At 35.3% G+C, this 18,601-nt stretch overlaps 2 protein-coding genes across 2 annotated transcripts; both read left to right on the top strand.

Moving 5' to 3' along the window:
- Nucleotides 1–369: 369 nt before the first annotated feature.
- LOC145307404 (DE-cadherin-like) lies at nucleotides 370–6,678 on the top strand. The gene is made up of 10 exons (XM_080149829.1): nucleotides 370–531; nucleotides 790–879; nucleotides 1,312–1,433; nucleotides 1,685–1,832; nucleotides 2,107–2,271; nucleotides 2,424–2,494; nucleotides 2,662–3,124; nucleotides 3,376–3,489; nucleotides 3,812–4,051; nucleotides 4,433–6,678. The coding sequence occupies exons 1-10, from the start codon at nucleotides 385–387 to the stop codon at nucleotides 5,150–5,152; spliced, it is 2,280 nt and encodes a 759-aa protein (XP_080005955.1). The 5' UTR covers nucleotides 370–384; the 3' UTR covers nucleotides 5,153–6,678.
- A 5,639-nt stretch (nucleotides 6,679–12,317) lies between these two features.
- Nucleotides 12,318–18,069, top strand: LOC145307405 (DE-cadherin-like). Its single transcript, XM_080149830.1, has 10 exons — nucleotides 12,318–12,479; nucleotides 12,741–12,830; nucleotides 13,323–13,444; nucleotides 13,692–13,839; nucleotides 14,120–14,284; nucleotides 14,437–14,507; nucleotides 14,682–15,144; nucleotides 15,383–15,496; nucleotides 15,817–16,056; nucleotides 16,406–18,069. The coding sequence occupies exons 1-10, from the start codon at nucleotides 12,333–12,335 to the stop codon at nucleotides 17,117–17,119; spliced, it is 2,274 nt and encodes a 757-aa protein (XP_080005956.1). The 5' UTR covers nucleotides 12,318–12,332; the 3' UTR covers nucleotides 17,120–18,069.
- Nucleotides 18,070–18,601: the final 532 nt, after the last annotated feature.

The following is an 18,601-nucleotide window of genomic DNA, read 5'->3' as shown; positions in this document are numbered from 1 at the left end:
CATATTCGTTGGCTTAACAACTTTGGCAACTTTTACTAAATTTTGATTGGTTTGTTTATTTAGTAGAGTGTCAAAACGTTTCAACCACTAATTGTAATCTACATAAGGGAAAATTTTGTCTTGTCATCATTGGGGATGTACATCAAATTATTGGCCATTGTCATATCCCTTTAGATGCCTGGCCTAAACTTGTTTGTGGATAATATAATGGACTTGAGCTCATTTATAGACATTTATTTTCTATATAGATCTGTCATGGATCTTGATGCAATAAAGCAGACCGTTTTGTAAATGTTAAAAATTTGGAAGGTTTCATTAAACAAAAGTTCTTGCATATATACTTATTAAATAATGTATACTCTTTGTAATATTTAGTTTAATATAATGGATGATATAATATTATGGATATCAGGTTCTAGTGAGATATTTGTATACAACTACGAGGGCCGGGCACCCACCACAAAGATTGGCAGAGTCTTTGTAGATGACCCAGACGATTGGGACCTGCCAGATAAAACTTTTAGATTTAAGGTTTGTATTTATATTCATCATACAAAATATAATAAGGTTTTGTAGCAACTTTCTCCAATAAATCTATTCTTGATTTTAACAAATAAATTTTAAATCCACGATTTTTTGTGCTTTCCTACTTAATGGATATCCTTGTTTTATATAGGTAATAAAACACCATTTCTGAGGAGAACTGGATTAGAAGCAGTTCTGAGCCATTATTTCACTTTACTATCCGCAGAAAGGTGTCTATAATACTATAATAATTATTATTGGCAGGATGCCTCCAGGTACCCGGACTTTTCCCTGGATCCAAGTACTGGAATTATCTCCATGAAGGAGGGAATCAAACTTGATGAAGAAATTAAGGTAAAACTTTTAGGTATTGGATTCTCATTGGTTGGTTCATTGAGTTGAGTGTCAGAACGTTTCCACTACTAACTTTAATCTACACAAGGGGTAATATTGAATATCATCATTGTAGATGTACATCAATTTTATGGCAATTGTCCTATCGCTTTAGATCCCTGGATTAAAACACACAGAAATAAAATATGATAAAATAAAAACAGATTCTGCACAAGATTTTATTTTCCTGCTTCAAAAAAAATCCTTTCTAAAATTAAAATTGAGGTGGAAAGTTATTCTTTTCTAGGGATGATTGCGGTGCCCTCCCCCCTAAATATGTAAACCTGCCCAAGATCCTTCAAGACAGACAGACACAGATCCTGTTACTTTTATGTATGATTTATTATCCATTGTCTTATCCCTTTATGATCCCTGACATTTAAATCTATTCAGACATACCACATGGAGTTCGAGGTGGATGATGTGTCCCGGGGACAGCGAGCTGTGCCTGCTAATGTCACTGTCACAGTTAAAAAGATTTCTGCAGAGGCTGTCAAGAAAAGTGGTAGCATTAGGTATACACACCACAACAATGGATATATAAAATATGTGGATATTATGACACATTATCCCATGTATTCTATATATCTATTACTTCAATATAGATAATTACTTTATTCCACTTTTCAGTAGCAAAGCTACTCTATAATATACTTTCTTTGTCTGTGAAATATGATTTTCTTGGCTGCTAATGTTATTCTATAAAAGATACCCAGTACCCATATTACCTAACCTAACTTACCTATTTAATTTCTTGTCTATTTAGAATTGATGTGCCACCTGAAAAGTTTCTCTCTGGCGGCAGCTTGAGTGCTGACGGCCGCCAGCAGCTGACAAAGCTGCTGCGTGGATATCTGAATGCATCTGTGGTGGATGTGTTCACACTGCTGCCCGCAGATCTGCCAGATAAAAAGGTGATTTTTCTACTGACAATAGATATAATCTCTAGATACTTGCTCTCTAAATCAGCCAATAGGAAAACATCTGGGCATATTTTTGGTTAGAAAATGTTCAGATTATAGTAGTTATTTTTTCATTTCATTTGCATAATGAGTCAGCTATAAATAGTTGCATTGCTTGGGATAAATGTTTTGTAATTAATATTTTTGTAACATCTAACCACATTATCTTATTCGTTGGCCAACTTAAACTTTGGTTTACTTTTATTAAATTTTGTTTGTGTTGCAGGGTACAGATGTAAGGTTCTCAGCCCATGGATCTCCGTACTATGCCCCTGAAAGGATGGAACTGAGTGTGGCCAGGAGGAAGACAGACCTGGAGAGACAGATGGATTTCAATATTGTCATGATCAATATTGACGAGTGTCTTATTGAGAGATCTCTCAGTGATAAGGCAGGAGTAATCATCAAATAACTTTAATTTTATTCAATTTTTAATAAACCACTACTAGTATCTATATTTCCTGAAGAGTAAAAGTCGGTTAAGTGGTTCTACTTTGTATTATAGATTAATGTGCAGTTATTTGAATGATTCCCTGATGTCAGGCTAAATGTGATGGAGCTTGCTATAACAAACTGGAGATAGAGAATCAACCCACAGCAGTCATGACCAATAGGAAAATAAAGTTTATTTTTGTATATTTCTTACTCAGTTCAAAGTAACAGGATATCTGTGTAGCTGTATGTAGCCAAGGAAAAATTGTTTTCATTGTTTTTGTTTTACATATCACACATCCCAATATATATGGTATTAGCATCAATAACTTTATTTGCTTGGCTTTAGAACAACATTTGTTGGTGTAACAGCTTTGACCGAGGCCCGTTGTGGTTGCCCCGCCCCACCCCGCCAGTCATGCGACCTGGACAGCAGCAGCAGTTCTAACCTGTGGCGGTCAGCCTACAGCCTGGAGCAGCAGCAGGTGTGCCTGGAGGGCAGCTGCACAGTCACGGGCAAATGTCAGTGTGCCATTGATCAGCCCCAAGTGTATGGACCTTTCTGTGAGAAAAGATCTGCAAGCATTAGATATGGATGGACAACACACCAGGGCATCAACTCGTGTGGCAATACAACAATAAGGCTGAGATTTACTACCAAGCAGTCCCGGGGCCTGTTGTTGTACCAGGGCCCCTCCCCCAACACTGTTGTCCAGGGGGTTACTGACTTTGTGGCCCTGGAGATACACGAGGGCAAGCTCAAGTATTATCTCAACTATGGCAGAGAAACTAGCACTGGCATTTTACAGAAGGTAACAGAATGTTTTTATTTTGATGTGTATGGAGCAAAGGATCATGGTAACCTTTGCAGTAAAGCTTTATATAGGTCCAGTGAAGGGTTATACCTATTTTTTTTTTTGGGGGGGGGGGGAGGGAGGGTATTTCTATCCTACTAAGAGAAACTGTACATTGTAAAGAAAAAGTCGCTCACATACAATAACAAGTGCCTCTAGGGGCATATCTTAACATAAACTATATATATATTAATATCCTGAATATTAAGATTGTCTCTGATGGTGTTGAGCATAGTGTCGAGTTCTCCTGGAGTAATTCTACTGTCCATCTCATCCTGGATAATGGAGACTGTCTTCCAAGTATCCAGGATTGTCAGCTTCAGGTATGCTATATATGCAGTCAACAAGTTTCAAATTGGTAGGACAATTCTAAGACAAACTGGTTCAAAATGTAGAAAAGCTTCACTTTTAACAGGGACAATTATGTCCATAAGTTGGACAAGCACGATATTGAATAAATAACATTTTTACATGGAGCACTAGAAAGATTAGCATTAGCATTATTGGATGTTTTTATTTTTGTAAACCATTTCATAAAAATTCGAAGATTTTTTCTTTTTTGTTGGAACAATTTTGTTAATTTAAAATGGTACAACATTCCCTATAGTTATGGGAATCTAAACATATCTTTATTTTGTTTTGCAGGCCTCTCGTCCACTTGGGAAAGCCCAGTACATGAATTCCAATGGTCCACTACAGGTTGGAGGACTTTACTTTGGCAAGGACCGGCTGCGGGACCTGGCAGCTGAGCTCAAGGTTGCCAGGGAGACACTGCCAGCTGGTGACAGTTTTGCTGGTTGTCTGCGTGACCTGCAGGTGTCAGAGAATGATGGCAGCCCGCTGTGGATCAGTCTGGGTACACCAGCAGATGGCGAGCAGTACCAGGTACCACACACCATTATCAGTGCAGTCAACAAAACCAAAAATGCACAAGAACAAAGTTTTACTTTTTCAACAATTATCTATGCTTTCTTATCATTTAATGCAAACCCAATACGTTTGTCTGTGTATCACTTCTAAATGACTTTTCTATAAAAAAAAGTATTTTACATTTCAATGCAATATGGTCATTTGTAGGGTACTTTTGGGACCTCTAAAACAGTGGTTTCTAAAAAGTTTGACTTAACTTGTCCAATTTTCGTTGGTTGACACTGTATGGGGTTTCTATGGCTGTCCTTTGGAGTTAAATGGCATCAGTTTTCATGAAAACTTATCTTGTTAATGTATTATATACCTACCATAATTATTATCCTATATTTACTTTAGGATGGCTGCTCTATGGAGTATGTATTGGCCGTGGAGGCCACTGGCATGAACCTTAACTTTCTGCTGATAATCCTGGCGATATTGGCCATCATTCTGACGGCCATGTGTGTGCTCACAGTGTACAGGAGGAGGAGGGTGCCCTACAGCGACAAGGACATTGACTGCGACATCAGAGAGAATATAATCAACTATGATGACGAGGGAGGAGGTGAGGGAGATGGTACTGGCTATGATCTGTCAGTCCTGCGTCTGCGCAGTGCAGGTACAACACAAGTACAGGAGAATGGATATGGACATATGACATTAAATGGACAATACCTGCCACCAGCAGTGGACAAACAGCAGCAGCAGCAGCAGCAGGAGTTACCTGGAGTCGGCCACTTTCTGGATGAGACTAAGGACAAAGTTGACCAGGATCCAGAAGCCACGCCCTATGATGATCTCCGGCATTATGCTTATGAAGGTGATGGCAACTCTGGCACTGGCTCCAGCTTATCCAGCCTCAACTCTGGCAGCGAGGCTGATCAGGATCTGGAGTTTGAATACCTGCACAATTTTGGGCCACGCTTCAAGAAGCTGGCAGACATGTATGGACGTGAGACAGAGACAGATAGCAGTAGTTCCGAGACAGGAGAGAATAATCTGGGCTATCATGACTATCATGATCATGTAGTACAACAACAACAACAACAACAGCCAGGATCTGAATCTTGGTGTTGAGTAATATTTAGTCCTACCACCACCACTACACTTCTAGTTATATTCTCTGTATGTATGTATATATCTGCCATAAGGACATAATAACATACACACACACACACACAAGAGATAATTAGTGATAATTAAGAAACCTTATTCCATCCATGCATATCTAGTACAGAGCTCTGTATTAGATCATATGATTATGTACCATATTATATTATTATTATACACATTTGTAAATATTATTTTATACTTTTATACTCTCCTTTGCTTAAATTAGTTTTGTTCTTGTTAAAGATCTCAAAAGTCTATGTCTAATACAGTAGTTATATATATATATTCTGATATAGCCAGGGGGAGGGAGGGAGAGGACATTGGACTGTAAACTATGCTGGTACCCAAAGTTATTTTAATTCTTATAGCTTTAAAGCTTTGAACATGTATTGGTTGGTTCCGAACCAATAGTGTCCAAACTTTTCAAACAGAATCTACAACGGTTATAATTTTCTTTATCAACATTGGGGAATGGTTTAACGTCCATTGTCTTATCCCTTGAGATCCCTGGATGATGATATAATAGAAATAGGGAGGGATGGGTGTGTGGGATGTTAATCCTTTACAAGGAAAACAACACATACCTATCCAATCCATTCTTTAATTCAATTTTAAAAAAGGTTGTCTGTTTATGTTTGATGTAATATTTCTTCTTTTTTTTCAATGCTGAGCTTTTATTAACCAAAAATATACAAAATTATGTTTTGAAAAATGTAAAAAGATGGGGGGGGGCCGGGGGGGGGGGTGTGTGGATAGATTATTGTAATATCAGAGCAATAAACATTCCATTGGTTTGATCAAATATTTATGTTTTTTAGCTTTTATTTCTCTAAAACATTGTAATTCAAATTATTTAGCATAGTGTTTGAAAATTTGCATAATTTATGCTAAATTTTAGAATTGCTAACATGACATTTTTGTTGCAATATAGAATGTTGTGCACTAAAACAAAAAATTTTTACAGCTCTTTATGTTACGAGAATTATCTAACATCCCCCCCCCCCCTGTGTTAAAATGAAAATTGTTGATTATTATACAGTACAGACTTCCAAAGTGCCTTCATATATAAGAGAGGGTCATTTTTTTCATGTATTCATGTAAAGTTGGGTGTTGGTTTGTAGTCAAATGCTCTTGTTAAGTCAAACTGTTGATAATTATGGATCATTTCATATGTATATAAATTTGGTTATAATTAAAAACACCTTGACTTAAAAAGAGTATTTGACTACAACCCAACACCAAAATTTATGGAATTATGCAAAAAAAAATGACCCTCTTAATTCCTTAAAAAGTAGAAAATTTGTAAAAATGAAGCTAAATAATCAAAATCACTATATTTTGATACAATAATGATCTATTCTTGTAAAATAGTTAGTTTTCTATATATTTAATATTCATTACATCCATTATTCTCTTCTAGGCCTTCATCTAGATAAATTTTACTGTGCATTTTTTTATTTTCATAGCAATAAATTATAGTTTATAAATAATTGTTGGATATTATATTTCAAAATAACATATATGTATCACTTTATGTGCAGTCATGTGACATTTTTGGTTGAATATATTTCCATGTCTAAATTAGCGGCAAATCCGGTATTTGGCGGCACCCTAACATAGCTTTAGCCCGCCCCCCCCCCTCACTCCTCCCATTTAAGTCTAAATTGGCGGCAAATCCGTTTTTGATTGGTTGATTGATTTATATTGTAATTTCTATAGCCTTATCCTTAAATTGGCAGAGTCCAATCCTTAAAAATTGATTGATTGATTGTTTCTTTCTTGTAATTTCCAAGCCCAATCCTTAAAAATTGATTGATTGATTGTTTCTTTCTTGTAATATTAGAGCCCATTACTTAGAAAACTGATTGATTGTTTTTTTTTCTCATAATTTTTAAGCCTAATCCTTAAAAATTGATTGATAGATTCATTTTTCTTGTTATTTTCTAAGCCCAATCCTTAAAAATTAGTTGGTTAACAAGTGTTTTTCTTGTAATTTCTCAGCCCAATCCTTAAAAACAGATTGATTGCTTGTTTTTTTCTTACAATTTTCTTAAAAATTGATTAATAGATTGATTTTTTTGTAATATCTAAGCCCAATCCTTAAAAATTGATTGATTGATTGATTTTTTGTAATTTTTAAAGTCCAATCCTCCTTCAATTGACATAATGCCCAATCCTTACAATTGATTGATTTTTTTGTAATTTCTAAAGTCCAATCCTTCAATTGACATACAGCTCAATCCTTAGAATTGATTGATTGGTTGATTGATTTTTTGTAATTTTTAAAGTCCAATCCTTCAATTGACATAAAGCCTAATCCTTAAAATCTATTGATTGATTTTTTTTTGTAATTTCTAAAGTCCAATCCTTCAATTGACATACAGCTCATTCCTTAAAATTGATTGATTGGTTGATTGATTTTTTGTAATTTCTAAAGTCCAATCCTTCAATTGACATAAAGCCTAATCCTTAAAATAGATTAATAGATTAATTTTTCTTTAATTTCTAAGCCCAATCCTTAAAAATTGATGACTGTTTTTTCTTGCATTTCCTAAGCCCAATCCTTAAAAATTTATTGATTGATTTTTTTCTTGTAATTTCTAAGCCCAATCCTTAAACATTGATTCTTTTTTTTGTATTTTCTAAGCCCATTCCTTAAAAATTGATTGATTGATTGATTTTTTCTTGTAATATCTTAGCCTAATTCTTAAATAAAAATCGATTGACAATTTCAAAGCCCAATCCTTAAAAATTTATGGATTTATGGATTTTTCTTGTAATTTTAAAGCCTGATCCTTTAAAATCTATTGATCAAATGATTTTATTGTAATTTCTAAGCCCAATATTTAAAAATTTATTGTTTTTTTATAATTTCAAACCCCAATCCTTAAAAATTGATTGATTTATGGATTTTTCTTGTAATTTTAAAGTCTGATCCTTTAAAATTTATTGATAAAATGATTTTTTTTGTAATTTCTAAGCCCAATCCTTAAAATTGATTGATTGATTTATTTTTTGGTAATTTCTAAAGTCCAATCATTCAATTGACATAAAGCCCAATCCTTAAAATTTATTGATTTTTTTCTTGTAATTTATAGTCCCAATCCTTAAAATTGATTGATTGATTGATTTTTTTGTAATTTTTTTAAAGTTCAATCATTCGATTGACATAAAGCCTAATCCTTAAAATCTATTGATTGATTTTTTTGTAATTTCTAAATCCAATCCTTTAATTGACATAAAGCCCAATCCTTAAAATGTATTGATTGATTTTTTTTGTAATTTCTAAAGTCCAATCCTTTAATTGACATAAAGCCTAATCTTTAGAAAATGATTGATTGATTTTTTAAAATTTCTAAAGTCCAATCCTTTAATTGACATAAAGCCTAATACTAAAAATTGATTGGTTGATTGATTTTTCCATTACCCAGGTAACAAATACAGTATTTAATTAAATACAGTCCAATCCTTCAAATGACACACAGCTCAATCCTTAAAATTGATTGATTTATTTATTTTTTTGTAATTTCTAAAGTCCAATCCTTCAATTGACATAAAGCCCAATCCTTAAATATTTAATTGATTGATTGATTGATTTTTCCCATTACCCAGGTAACAAATACAGTATTTAATACCCAGGTAACAGGTAGTATTGAAATACCCAGGTTACAACTAGAGTATTGATGGATATACCCAGGTAACAACTAGAGTATTGATGGATATACCCAGGTAACAACTAGAGTATTGATGGATATGCCCATGTAACAACTAGAGTATTGATGGATATACCCAGGTAACAACTAGAGTATTGATGGATATACCCAGGTAACAACTAGAGTATTGATGGATATACCCAGGTAACAACTAGAGTATTGATGGATATACCCAGGTAACAACTAGAGTATTGATGGATATACCCAGGTAACAACTAGAGTATTGATGGATATACCCAGGTAACAACTAGAGTATTGATGGATATACCCAGGTTACAACTAGAGTATTGATGGATATACCCAGGTAACAACTAGAGTATTGATGGATATACCCAGGTAACAACTAGAGTATTGATGGATATACCCAGGTAACAACTAGAGTATTGATGGATATACCCAGGTAACAACTAGAGTATTGATGGATATACCCAGGTAACAACTAGAGTATTGATGGAAGGTAGAGGGGCCTGTACATCAGCCATAACGTGCCATAGTAGATAGATAGATAGATAGATAAATAGAGAGATTGATTGATTGATTTTATTCTGGCAATTTCTAAGTGAGACAGGAAGAGGAGTCTGGTTTTTTTTCCATGGGTGTAGTTTAAGTGTCTTTAACCTGAGCGAAGCGACATGTAATAGAAGGAGAGAGAGAGGGGGGGTAAGGAGGGAGAGAGAAGGGGGGGAGGCGTGAAGTAGAGAGAGACAGTAAGAGGAGTCTGGTTTTTAACTGTTTTTTTTCTTTGGGTGTAGTTTATGTGTCTTTAACCGGAGCGAAGCGACGTGTAATAGAAGGAGAGAGAGAAAGAGGCGGGGGGGGAAGGAGGTAAAGAGAGAGAGAAGGGGGGGGGGCGGGCAGAAAGAGAAGTCTGGTTTTTAACTTTTTTCTATGGGTGTAGTTTTTAGTTTCTTAAACCTGAAACAAACCTTCTCCCAAAATTTGATTAGCTATTTGTCAAATTTTATTAATACAACTGTAACAGGGAAAGAATTATTTTATCCATAAGCATAGAGTTAAAAATACGTCTAAAATTAATCACCAAACCTTTCAAAATTAACCTTTAAAAGTGGGTCAACTTTGCAATGAAATATCTGACGTGTTTTTTAATTCTGAGCGTTGTACTTTTCAGCATGGCTTCTCCTAAGAGTTTGTTAGCTGTGTGTCAAGTTTTATTAATACAACTTTAACAGGGAAAGAATCATTTTATCCGTAAGCAGAGGGGTAAAAATGCGTTAAAAATTAACATTTAAATCTGGATCGACTTTGCAATTAAATATCTGACATGTTTCTCAATTCTGAGCGTTGTACTTTTCAGCATGGCTTCTCCCAAGAGTTAATTAGCTGTGTGTCAAGTTTTATTAATACAACTTTTACAAGGAAAGTATTATCCTATCCGTCAGCAGAGGGGTAAAAATGCGTCTTAAAATCACGCAACCTCTCCTTTTAATTATTAATATTTTTAAGGTAAAATTAGAATTTTTGAAATCAGTTAATAAAAAGAAATAAGGGGGAGTTAGGGAAGAAAAGGGACAGTCTGAGAGAGAGAGAAAGAAAGAGAATAAAAAAAGAAAGAGAGGGAGAATAAAAAAAAGAGAGAGAGAGACATTAAAATTGAAAATTTTAAAAAAATTAAATAATGTTTTTTTTTGTATATACTTCATATAGCTTATCATTTTAAGCCAATAAAAAAATTGTCTAAATAAATAAAATCACATTTTGTAGCAGTCTAATACTCTACAATATCTATTGAGGATTTACCGCCACCTAGACCAGACCAATTTTATAGCCTCACATTGTAATACAAAAATCTCCCGCAAGGATTCGTTATACCCAACCAATACAAAACTCAAACTTATCATCCTACACACAATATTAGGTTAGAAGGTGATAGATTCAAGACCCTAAATGCATGACAAATCAATTTCAATATATAAAAAAGACAATTTAATCAAAATTAACCTGCAGATAGTGGCCTCTGCCAACATATAGTAGTACCTCAATACATTTTCACCGTAATATATACAAGTCCATCTAATGCCTAATGTATGCACCAGTCTGAAATCCATTAGACCACGTTGACAGTTAGACTGATGAAAAAAGTAAAAGTTTAAAATAACCTAAAACACGTTATACCACTTACCAAACCAAAATTATTGTCCAAACTTTTCAACAATCAGTTCTATATGGACTATATTAAAGTAACAGAATGTCTGTCTTTCTATGTGTGTGTGTGTGTGTGTTTGTAGCAAAGGATCTCGGTAACCTATGCAGTGAAGCTTTCTATAGGACCAGGGTAGGTTTATATACCTTCTATTTGGGTATATAAACCTTACTAAGAGAAACCGTACATAGGAAAAAATAACCCTCACATAGAAAAAATGTTTTTTTTAAAAACTGATATAGAAAGAGTAGGGTTGACTCACCCCCCCCCCCTTTCTTAAGTGTCTCTAGGGGCATATCTGCTCTATCTTAGAACATAAACTTAAGGGATAAGATAAGACAATGGCCGGTACCACATCCCCAATGATGATACACAAAATTACAATTATTGATTGAGCAAATTTTGAGATCAGGTAGGTTCATGGTTATAAAATTTAATATTTTTACAATTTTGAAGAAAAATGGATTTATTATTACTAGGATCCTACCTACCCTGGATTATCATGTACTCTAAAAAGTGAATCATTTCACTTTGCTATCTGCGGAAAGCTGTCTATAATATGATTTGATAACAATTCTGTATAAATCCTTGGATAAAAAATGGCCGATACATGGGTGTACTGTACATCCCCAATGATGAAACACAAAATTACTTCTGCTGTAGATTACAATTAGTGGTTGAAACGCTTTGACACTTAACCAAATGATCCAACCAATCAAAATTCAGTAAAAGTTCCCAAGGTTGTTAAGCTAACGAATAAGAAAACGTTATTACAAGACTTTGGAGACTAGTGTAATAAACAGTCCAATGTCCCCTCATTCCATGGATCTAAATGGATAAGAGAATTGGTGACAATTTGATGAACATCAACATTGAATTTATATGATAAATTCTCATAACAACTTTGGGAACTTTTACTAAATTTTGATTGGTTTGTTTATTTAGTAGAGTGTCAAAACGTTTCAACCACTAATTGTAATCTACATAAGGGAAAATTTTGTCTTGTCATCATTGGGGATGCACATGAAATTATTGGTTATTGCCATATCCCTTTAGATTCCTGGCCTAAACTTGTTTGTGGACTTTGTGTATAATGGACTTGAGCTCATTTATAAACATTTATTTTCTATATAGATCTGTCATGGATCTTGATGCAATAAAGCAGACCGTTTTGTAAATGTTAAATATTTGGAAGGTTTCATTAAACAAAAGTTGCCGCATATATACTTATTAAATAATGTATACTCTTTGTAATATTTAGTTTAATATAATGGATGATATAATATTATGGATATCAGGTTCTAGTGAGATATTTGTATACAACTACGAGGGCCGGGCACCCACCACAAAGATTGGCAGAGTCTTTGTTGATGACCCAGACGATTGGGACCTGCCAGATAAAACTTTTAGATTTAAGGTTTGTATTTATATTCATCATACAAAATATAATAAGGTTTTGTCTTGACTTTCTCCAATAAATCTATTCTTGATTTTAACAAATAAATTTTAAATCCACGATTTTTTGTGCTTTCCTACTTAATGGATATCCTTGTTTTATATAGGTAATAAAACACTATTTCTGAGGAGAACTGGATTAGAAGCAGTTCTGAGCCATTATTTCACTTTACTATCCGCAGAAAGGTGTCTATAATACTATAATAATTATTATTATTGGCAGGATGCCTCCAGGTACCCGGACTTTTCCCTGGATCCAAGTACTGGAATTATCTCCATGAAGGAGGGAATCAAACTTGATGAAGAAATTAAGGTAAAACTTTTAGGTATTGGATTCTCATTGGTTGGTTCATTGAGTTGAGTGTCAGAACGTTTCCACTACTAACTTTAATCTACACAAGGGGTAATATTGAATATCATCATTGTATATGTACATTAATTTTATGGCAATTGTCCTATCGCTTTAGATTCCTGGATTAAAACACACAGAAATAAAATATGATAAAATAAAAACAGATTCTGCACAAGATATTATTTTCCTGCTGCAAAAAAATCATTTCTAAAATTCAAATTGAGGTGGAAAGTTCTTCTTTTCTAGGGATGATTTCTCTTGGGTGGGTTGCGGTGCCCTCCCCCCTAAATATGTAAACCTACCCATGCCCTAGGAGAAGCTTTACTATCTCACCTCAGTTCAGCGGTTTGAGAGATCCTTCAAGACAGACAGACACAGATCCTGTTACTTTTATGTATGATTTATTATCCATTGTCTTATCCCTAAAGATCCCTGACATTTATACTTATTCAGACATACCACATGGAGTTCGAGGTGGATGATGTGTCCCGGGGACAGCGAGCTGTGCCAGCTAATGTCACTGTCACAGTTAAAAAGATTTCTGCAGAGGCTGTCAAGAAAAGTGGTAGCATTAGGTATGCACACCAACAATGGATGTATAAAATATGTGGATATTGTGACACATTCTCCCATGTGTTCTATATCCATTACTTCAATATAGACAATTACTTTATTCCACTTTTCAGAAGCAAAGCTACTCTATAATATACTTTCTTTGTCTGTGAAATATGATTTTCTTGGCTGCTAATGTTATTCTATAAAAGATACCCAGTACCCATTTTACCTAACCTAACTTACCTATTTAATTTCTTGTTTATTTAGAATTGATGTGCCACCTGAAAAGTTTCTCTCTGGCAGCAGCTTGAGTGCTGACGGCCGCCAGCAGCTGACAAAGCTGCTGCGTGGATATCTGAATGCATCTGTGGTGGATGTGTTCACACTGCTGCCCGCAGATCTGCCAGATAAAAAGGTGATTTTTCTACTGCTGACAATAGATATAATCTCTAGATACTTGCTCTCTAGATCAGCCAATAGGAAAACGAAATATGTTTGGTTAGAAAATGTTCGGATTCTAGTAGTTAAGGGAGTTATTTTTTCATTTCATTTGCATAATGAGTCAGCTATAAATAGTTGCATTGCTTGGGATAAAGGTTTTGTAATTAATGTTTTGTAACATCTAACCACATTATCTTATTCATTGGCCAACTTAAACTTTGGTTTACTTTTATTAAATTTTGTTTGTGTTGCAGGGTACAGATGTAAGGTTCTCAGCCCATGGATCTCCGTACTATGCCCCTGAAAGGATGGAACTGAGTGTGGCCAGGAGGAAGACAGACCTGGAGAGACAGATGGATTTCAATATTGTCATGATCAATATTGACGAGTGTCTTGTTGAGAGATCACTCAGTGATAAGGCAGGAGTAATCATCAAATAACTTTAATTTTATTCAATTTTTAATAAACCACTACTAGTATCTATATTTCCTGAAGAGTAAAAGTCGGTTCAGTGGTTCTACTTTGTATTATAGATTAATGTGTAGTTATTTGAATGATTCCCTGATGTCAGGCTAAATGTGATGGAGCTTGCTATAACAAACTGGAGATAGAGAATCAACCCACAGCAGTCATGACCAATAGGAAAATAAAGTTTATTTTTGTATATTTCTTACTCAGTTCAAAGTAACAGGATATCTGTGTAGCTGTGTGTAGTAGCCAAGGAGAAATTGTTTTCATTGTTTTTGTTTTACATATCAGACATCCCAAAATACATACATGGTATTAGCATCAATAACTTTATTTGCTTGGCTTTAGAACAACATTTGTTGGTGTAACAGCTTTGACCGAGGCCCGTTGTGGTTGCCCCGCCCCACCCCGCCAGTCATGCGACCTGGACAGCAGCAGCAGTTCTAACCTGTGGCGGTCAGCCTACAGCCTGGAGCAGCAGCAAGTGTGCCTGGAGGGCAGCTGCACAGTCACGGGCAAATGTCAGTGTGCCATTGATCAGCCCCAAGTGTATGGACCTTTCTGTGAGAAAAGATCTGCAAGCATTAGATATGGATGGACAACACACCAGGGCATCAACTCGTGTGGCAACACAACAATAAGGCTGAGATTTACTACCAAGCAGTCCCGGGGTCTGTTGTTGTACCAGGGCCCCTCCCCCAACACTGTTGTCCAGGGGGTTACTGACTTTGTGGCCCTGGAGATACACGAGGGCAAGCTCAAGTATTATCTCAACTATGGCAGAGAAACTAGCACTGGCATTTTACAGAAGGTAACAGAATTTTTTTATTTTGATGTGTATGGAGCAAAGGATCTTGGTAACCTTTGCAGTGAAGCTTTCTATAGGTCCTGTGAAGGGTTATAACTATTTTTTGGGGGGGGAGGGTATTTCTACCCTACTAAGAGAAACCGTACATTGTAAAGAAAAAGTCACTCACATACAATAACAAGTGCCTTTAGGGGCATATCTTAACATAAACTATATACCTATTAATATCCTGAATATTAAGATTGTCTCTGATGGTGTGGAGCATAGTGTGGAGTTCTCCTGGAGTAATTCTACTGTCCATCTCATCCTGGATAATGGAGACTGTCTTCCAAGTATCCAGGATTGTCAGCTTCAGGTATGCTATACGCAGTCAACAAGTTTCAAATTGGTAGGACAATTTTAAGACAGACTGACTCACAACGTAGAAAAGCTTTACTTTTAACAGGGACAATTATGTCCATAAGTTGGACAAGTACAGCATTGAATGAATAACATTTTTACACGGAGCACTAGAAAGATTAACATTAGCATTATTGGATGTTTTTATTTTTGTAAACCATTTCATAAAAATTCGAAGATTTTTTCTTTTTTGTTGGAACATTTTTGTTATTTTAAAATGGTACAACATTCCCTATAGTTATGGGAATCTAAACATATCTTTATTTTGTTTTGCAGGCCTCTCGTCCACGTGGGAAAGCCCAGTACATGAATTCCAATGGTCCTCTACAGGTTGGAGGACTTTACTTTGGCAAGGACCGGCTGCGGGACCTGGCAGCTGAGCTCAAGGTTGCCAGGGAGACACTGCCAGCTGGTGACAGTTTTGCTGGTTGTCTGCGTGACCTGCAGGTGTCAGAGAATGATGGCAGCCCGCTGTGGATCAGTCTGGGTACACCAGCAGATGGCGAGCAGTACCAGGTACCACACACCATTATCAGTGCAGTCAACAAAACAAAAAATGCATAAGAACAAAGTTTTACTTTTTCAACAATTATCTATGCTTTCTTATCATTTAATGCAAACCCAATACGTTTGTCTGTGTATTACTTCTAAATGACTTTTTTAAAAGAAAATGTATTTTACTTTTCAATGCATTCTGGTCATTTGTAGGGTACTTTTGGGACCTCTAAAACAGTGGTTTCTAAAAAGTTTCACTTAACTTGTCCAATTTTCGTCGATTGACATTGTATGGGGTTTCTATGGATGTCCTAATCTAGTAAATGTCCTACCATAATTATTATCCATTTATCCTAAATATTTACTTTAGGATGGCTGCTCCATGGAGTATGTATTGGCTGTGGAGGCCACTGGCATGAACCTCAACTTTCTGCTGATAATCCTGGCGATATTGGCCATCATTCTGACGGCCATGTGTGTGCTCACAGTGTACAGGAGGAGGAGGGTGCCCTACAGCGACAAGGACATTGACTGCGACATCAGAGAGAATATTATCAACTATGATGACGAGGGAGGAGGTGAGGGAGATGGTACTGGCTATGATCTGTCAGTCCTGCGTCTGCGCAGTGGTACAACACAAGTACAGGAGAATGGATATGGCCATATGACATTAAATGGACAATACCTGCCACCAGCAGTGGACAAACAACAACAGCAGCAGCAGCAGGAGTTACCTGGAGTCGGCCACTTTCTGGATGAGACTAAGGACAAAGTTGACCAGGATCCAGAAGCCACGCCCTATGATGATCTCCGGCATTATGCTTATGAAGGTGATGGTAACTCTGGCACTGGCTCCAGCTTATCCAGCCTCAACTCTGGCAGCGAGGCTGATCAGGATCTGGAGTTTGAATACCTGCACAATTTTGGGCCACGCTTCAAGAAGCTGGCAGACATGTATGGACGTGAGACAGAGACAGATAGCAGTAGTTCTGAGACAGGAGAGAATAATCTGGGCTATCATGACTATCATGATCATGTAGTACAACAACAACAACAACAGCCAGGATCTGAATCTTGGTGTTGAGTAATATTTAGTCCTACCACCACCACCACACTTCTAGTTATATTCTCTGTATGTATATGTATATATCTGCCATAAGGACATAATAACATACATACACACACAAGAGATAATTAGTGATAATTAAGAAACCTTATTCCATCCATGCATATCTGGTACAGAGCTCTGTATCAGATCCTATGATTATGTACCATATTATATTATTATTATACACATTTGTAAATATTATTTTATACTTTTATACTCTCCTTTGCTTAAATTAGTTTTGTTCTTGTTAAAGATCTCAAAAGTCTATGTCTAATACAGTAGTTTATATATATTCTGATATAGCCAGGGGGAGGGAGAGGACATTGGACTGTAAACTATGCTGGTACCCAAAGTTATTTTAATTCTTATAGCTTTAAAGCTTTAAATATGCATTGGTTGGTTCCAGACCAATAGTGTCCAAACTTTTCAAACAGAATCTACAATTGTTATAATTTTCTTTATCATCATTGGGGAATGGTTTAACGTCCATTGTCTTATCCCTTGAGATCCCTGGATGATGATATAATAGAAATAGGGAGGGATGGGTGTGTGGGATGTTAATCCTTTACAAGGAAAACAACACATACCTATCCAATCCATTCTTTAATTCAATTTTTATAAAAGGTTGTCTGTTTATGTTTGATGTAATATTTCTTCTTTTTTTTTCAATGCTGAGCTTTTATTAACCAAAAAAATTACAAAATTATGTTTTGAAAAATGTAAAAAGAGGGGGGGGGGTGGATAGATTATTGTAATATCAGAGCAATAAACATTCCATTGGTTTGATCAAATATTTATGTTTTTTAGCTTTTATTTCTCTAAAACATTGTAATTCAAATTATTTAGCATAATGTTTGAAAATTTGCATAATTTATGCCAAATTTTAAAATTGCCAACATGACATTTTTGTTGCAATATAGAATGTTGTGCACTAAAACAAAAACTTTTTACAGCTCTTTATGTTACGAGAATTATCTAACATCCTCCCCCCCCCCCCCCCTGTGTTAAAATGAAAATTGCTGATTATTATACAGTACAGACTTCCAAAGTGCCTTCATATATAAAAAGAGGGTCATTTTTTTGTGTATTCATGTAAAGTTGGGTGTTGGTTTGTAGTCAAATGCTCTTGTTAAGTCAAACTGTTGTTAACTATGGATCATTTCATATTCATATACATTTGGTTATAATTAAAAACACCTTGACTTAAAAAGAGTATTTGACTACAACCCAACACTAAAATTTATGGAATTATGCAAAAAAAAATGACCCTCTTAATTCCTTAAAAAGTAGAAAATTTGTAAAAATGAAGCTAAATAATCAAAATCACTATATTTTGATACAATAATGATCTATTCTTGTAAAATAGTTAGTTTTCTATATATTTAATATATATATCATTCATTATTCTCTTCTAGGCCTTCATCTAGATAAATTTTACTGTGCATTTTTTTTATTTTC

Source organism: Acartia tonsa, chromosome 15 (assembly GCF_053477335.1).
Source record: "Acartia tonsa isolate MP-2025a chromosome 15, ASM5347733v1, whole genome shotgun sequence".
Lineage (NCBI taxonomy): Eukaryota > Metazoa > Arthropoda > Copepoda > Calanoida > Acartiidae > Acartia > Acartia tonsa.
This window is presented reverse-complemented; position numbering and strand designations above follow the sequence as displayed.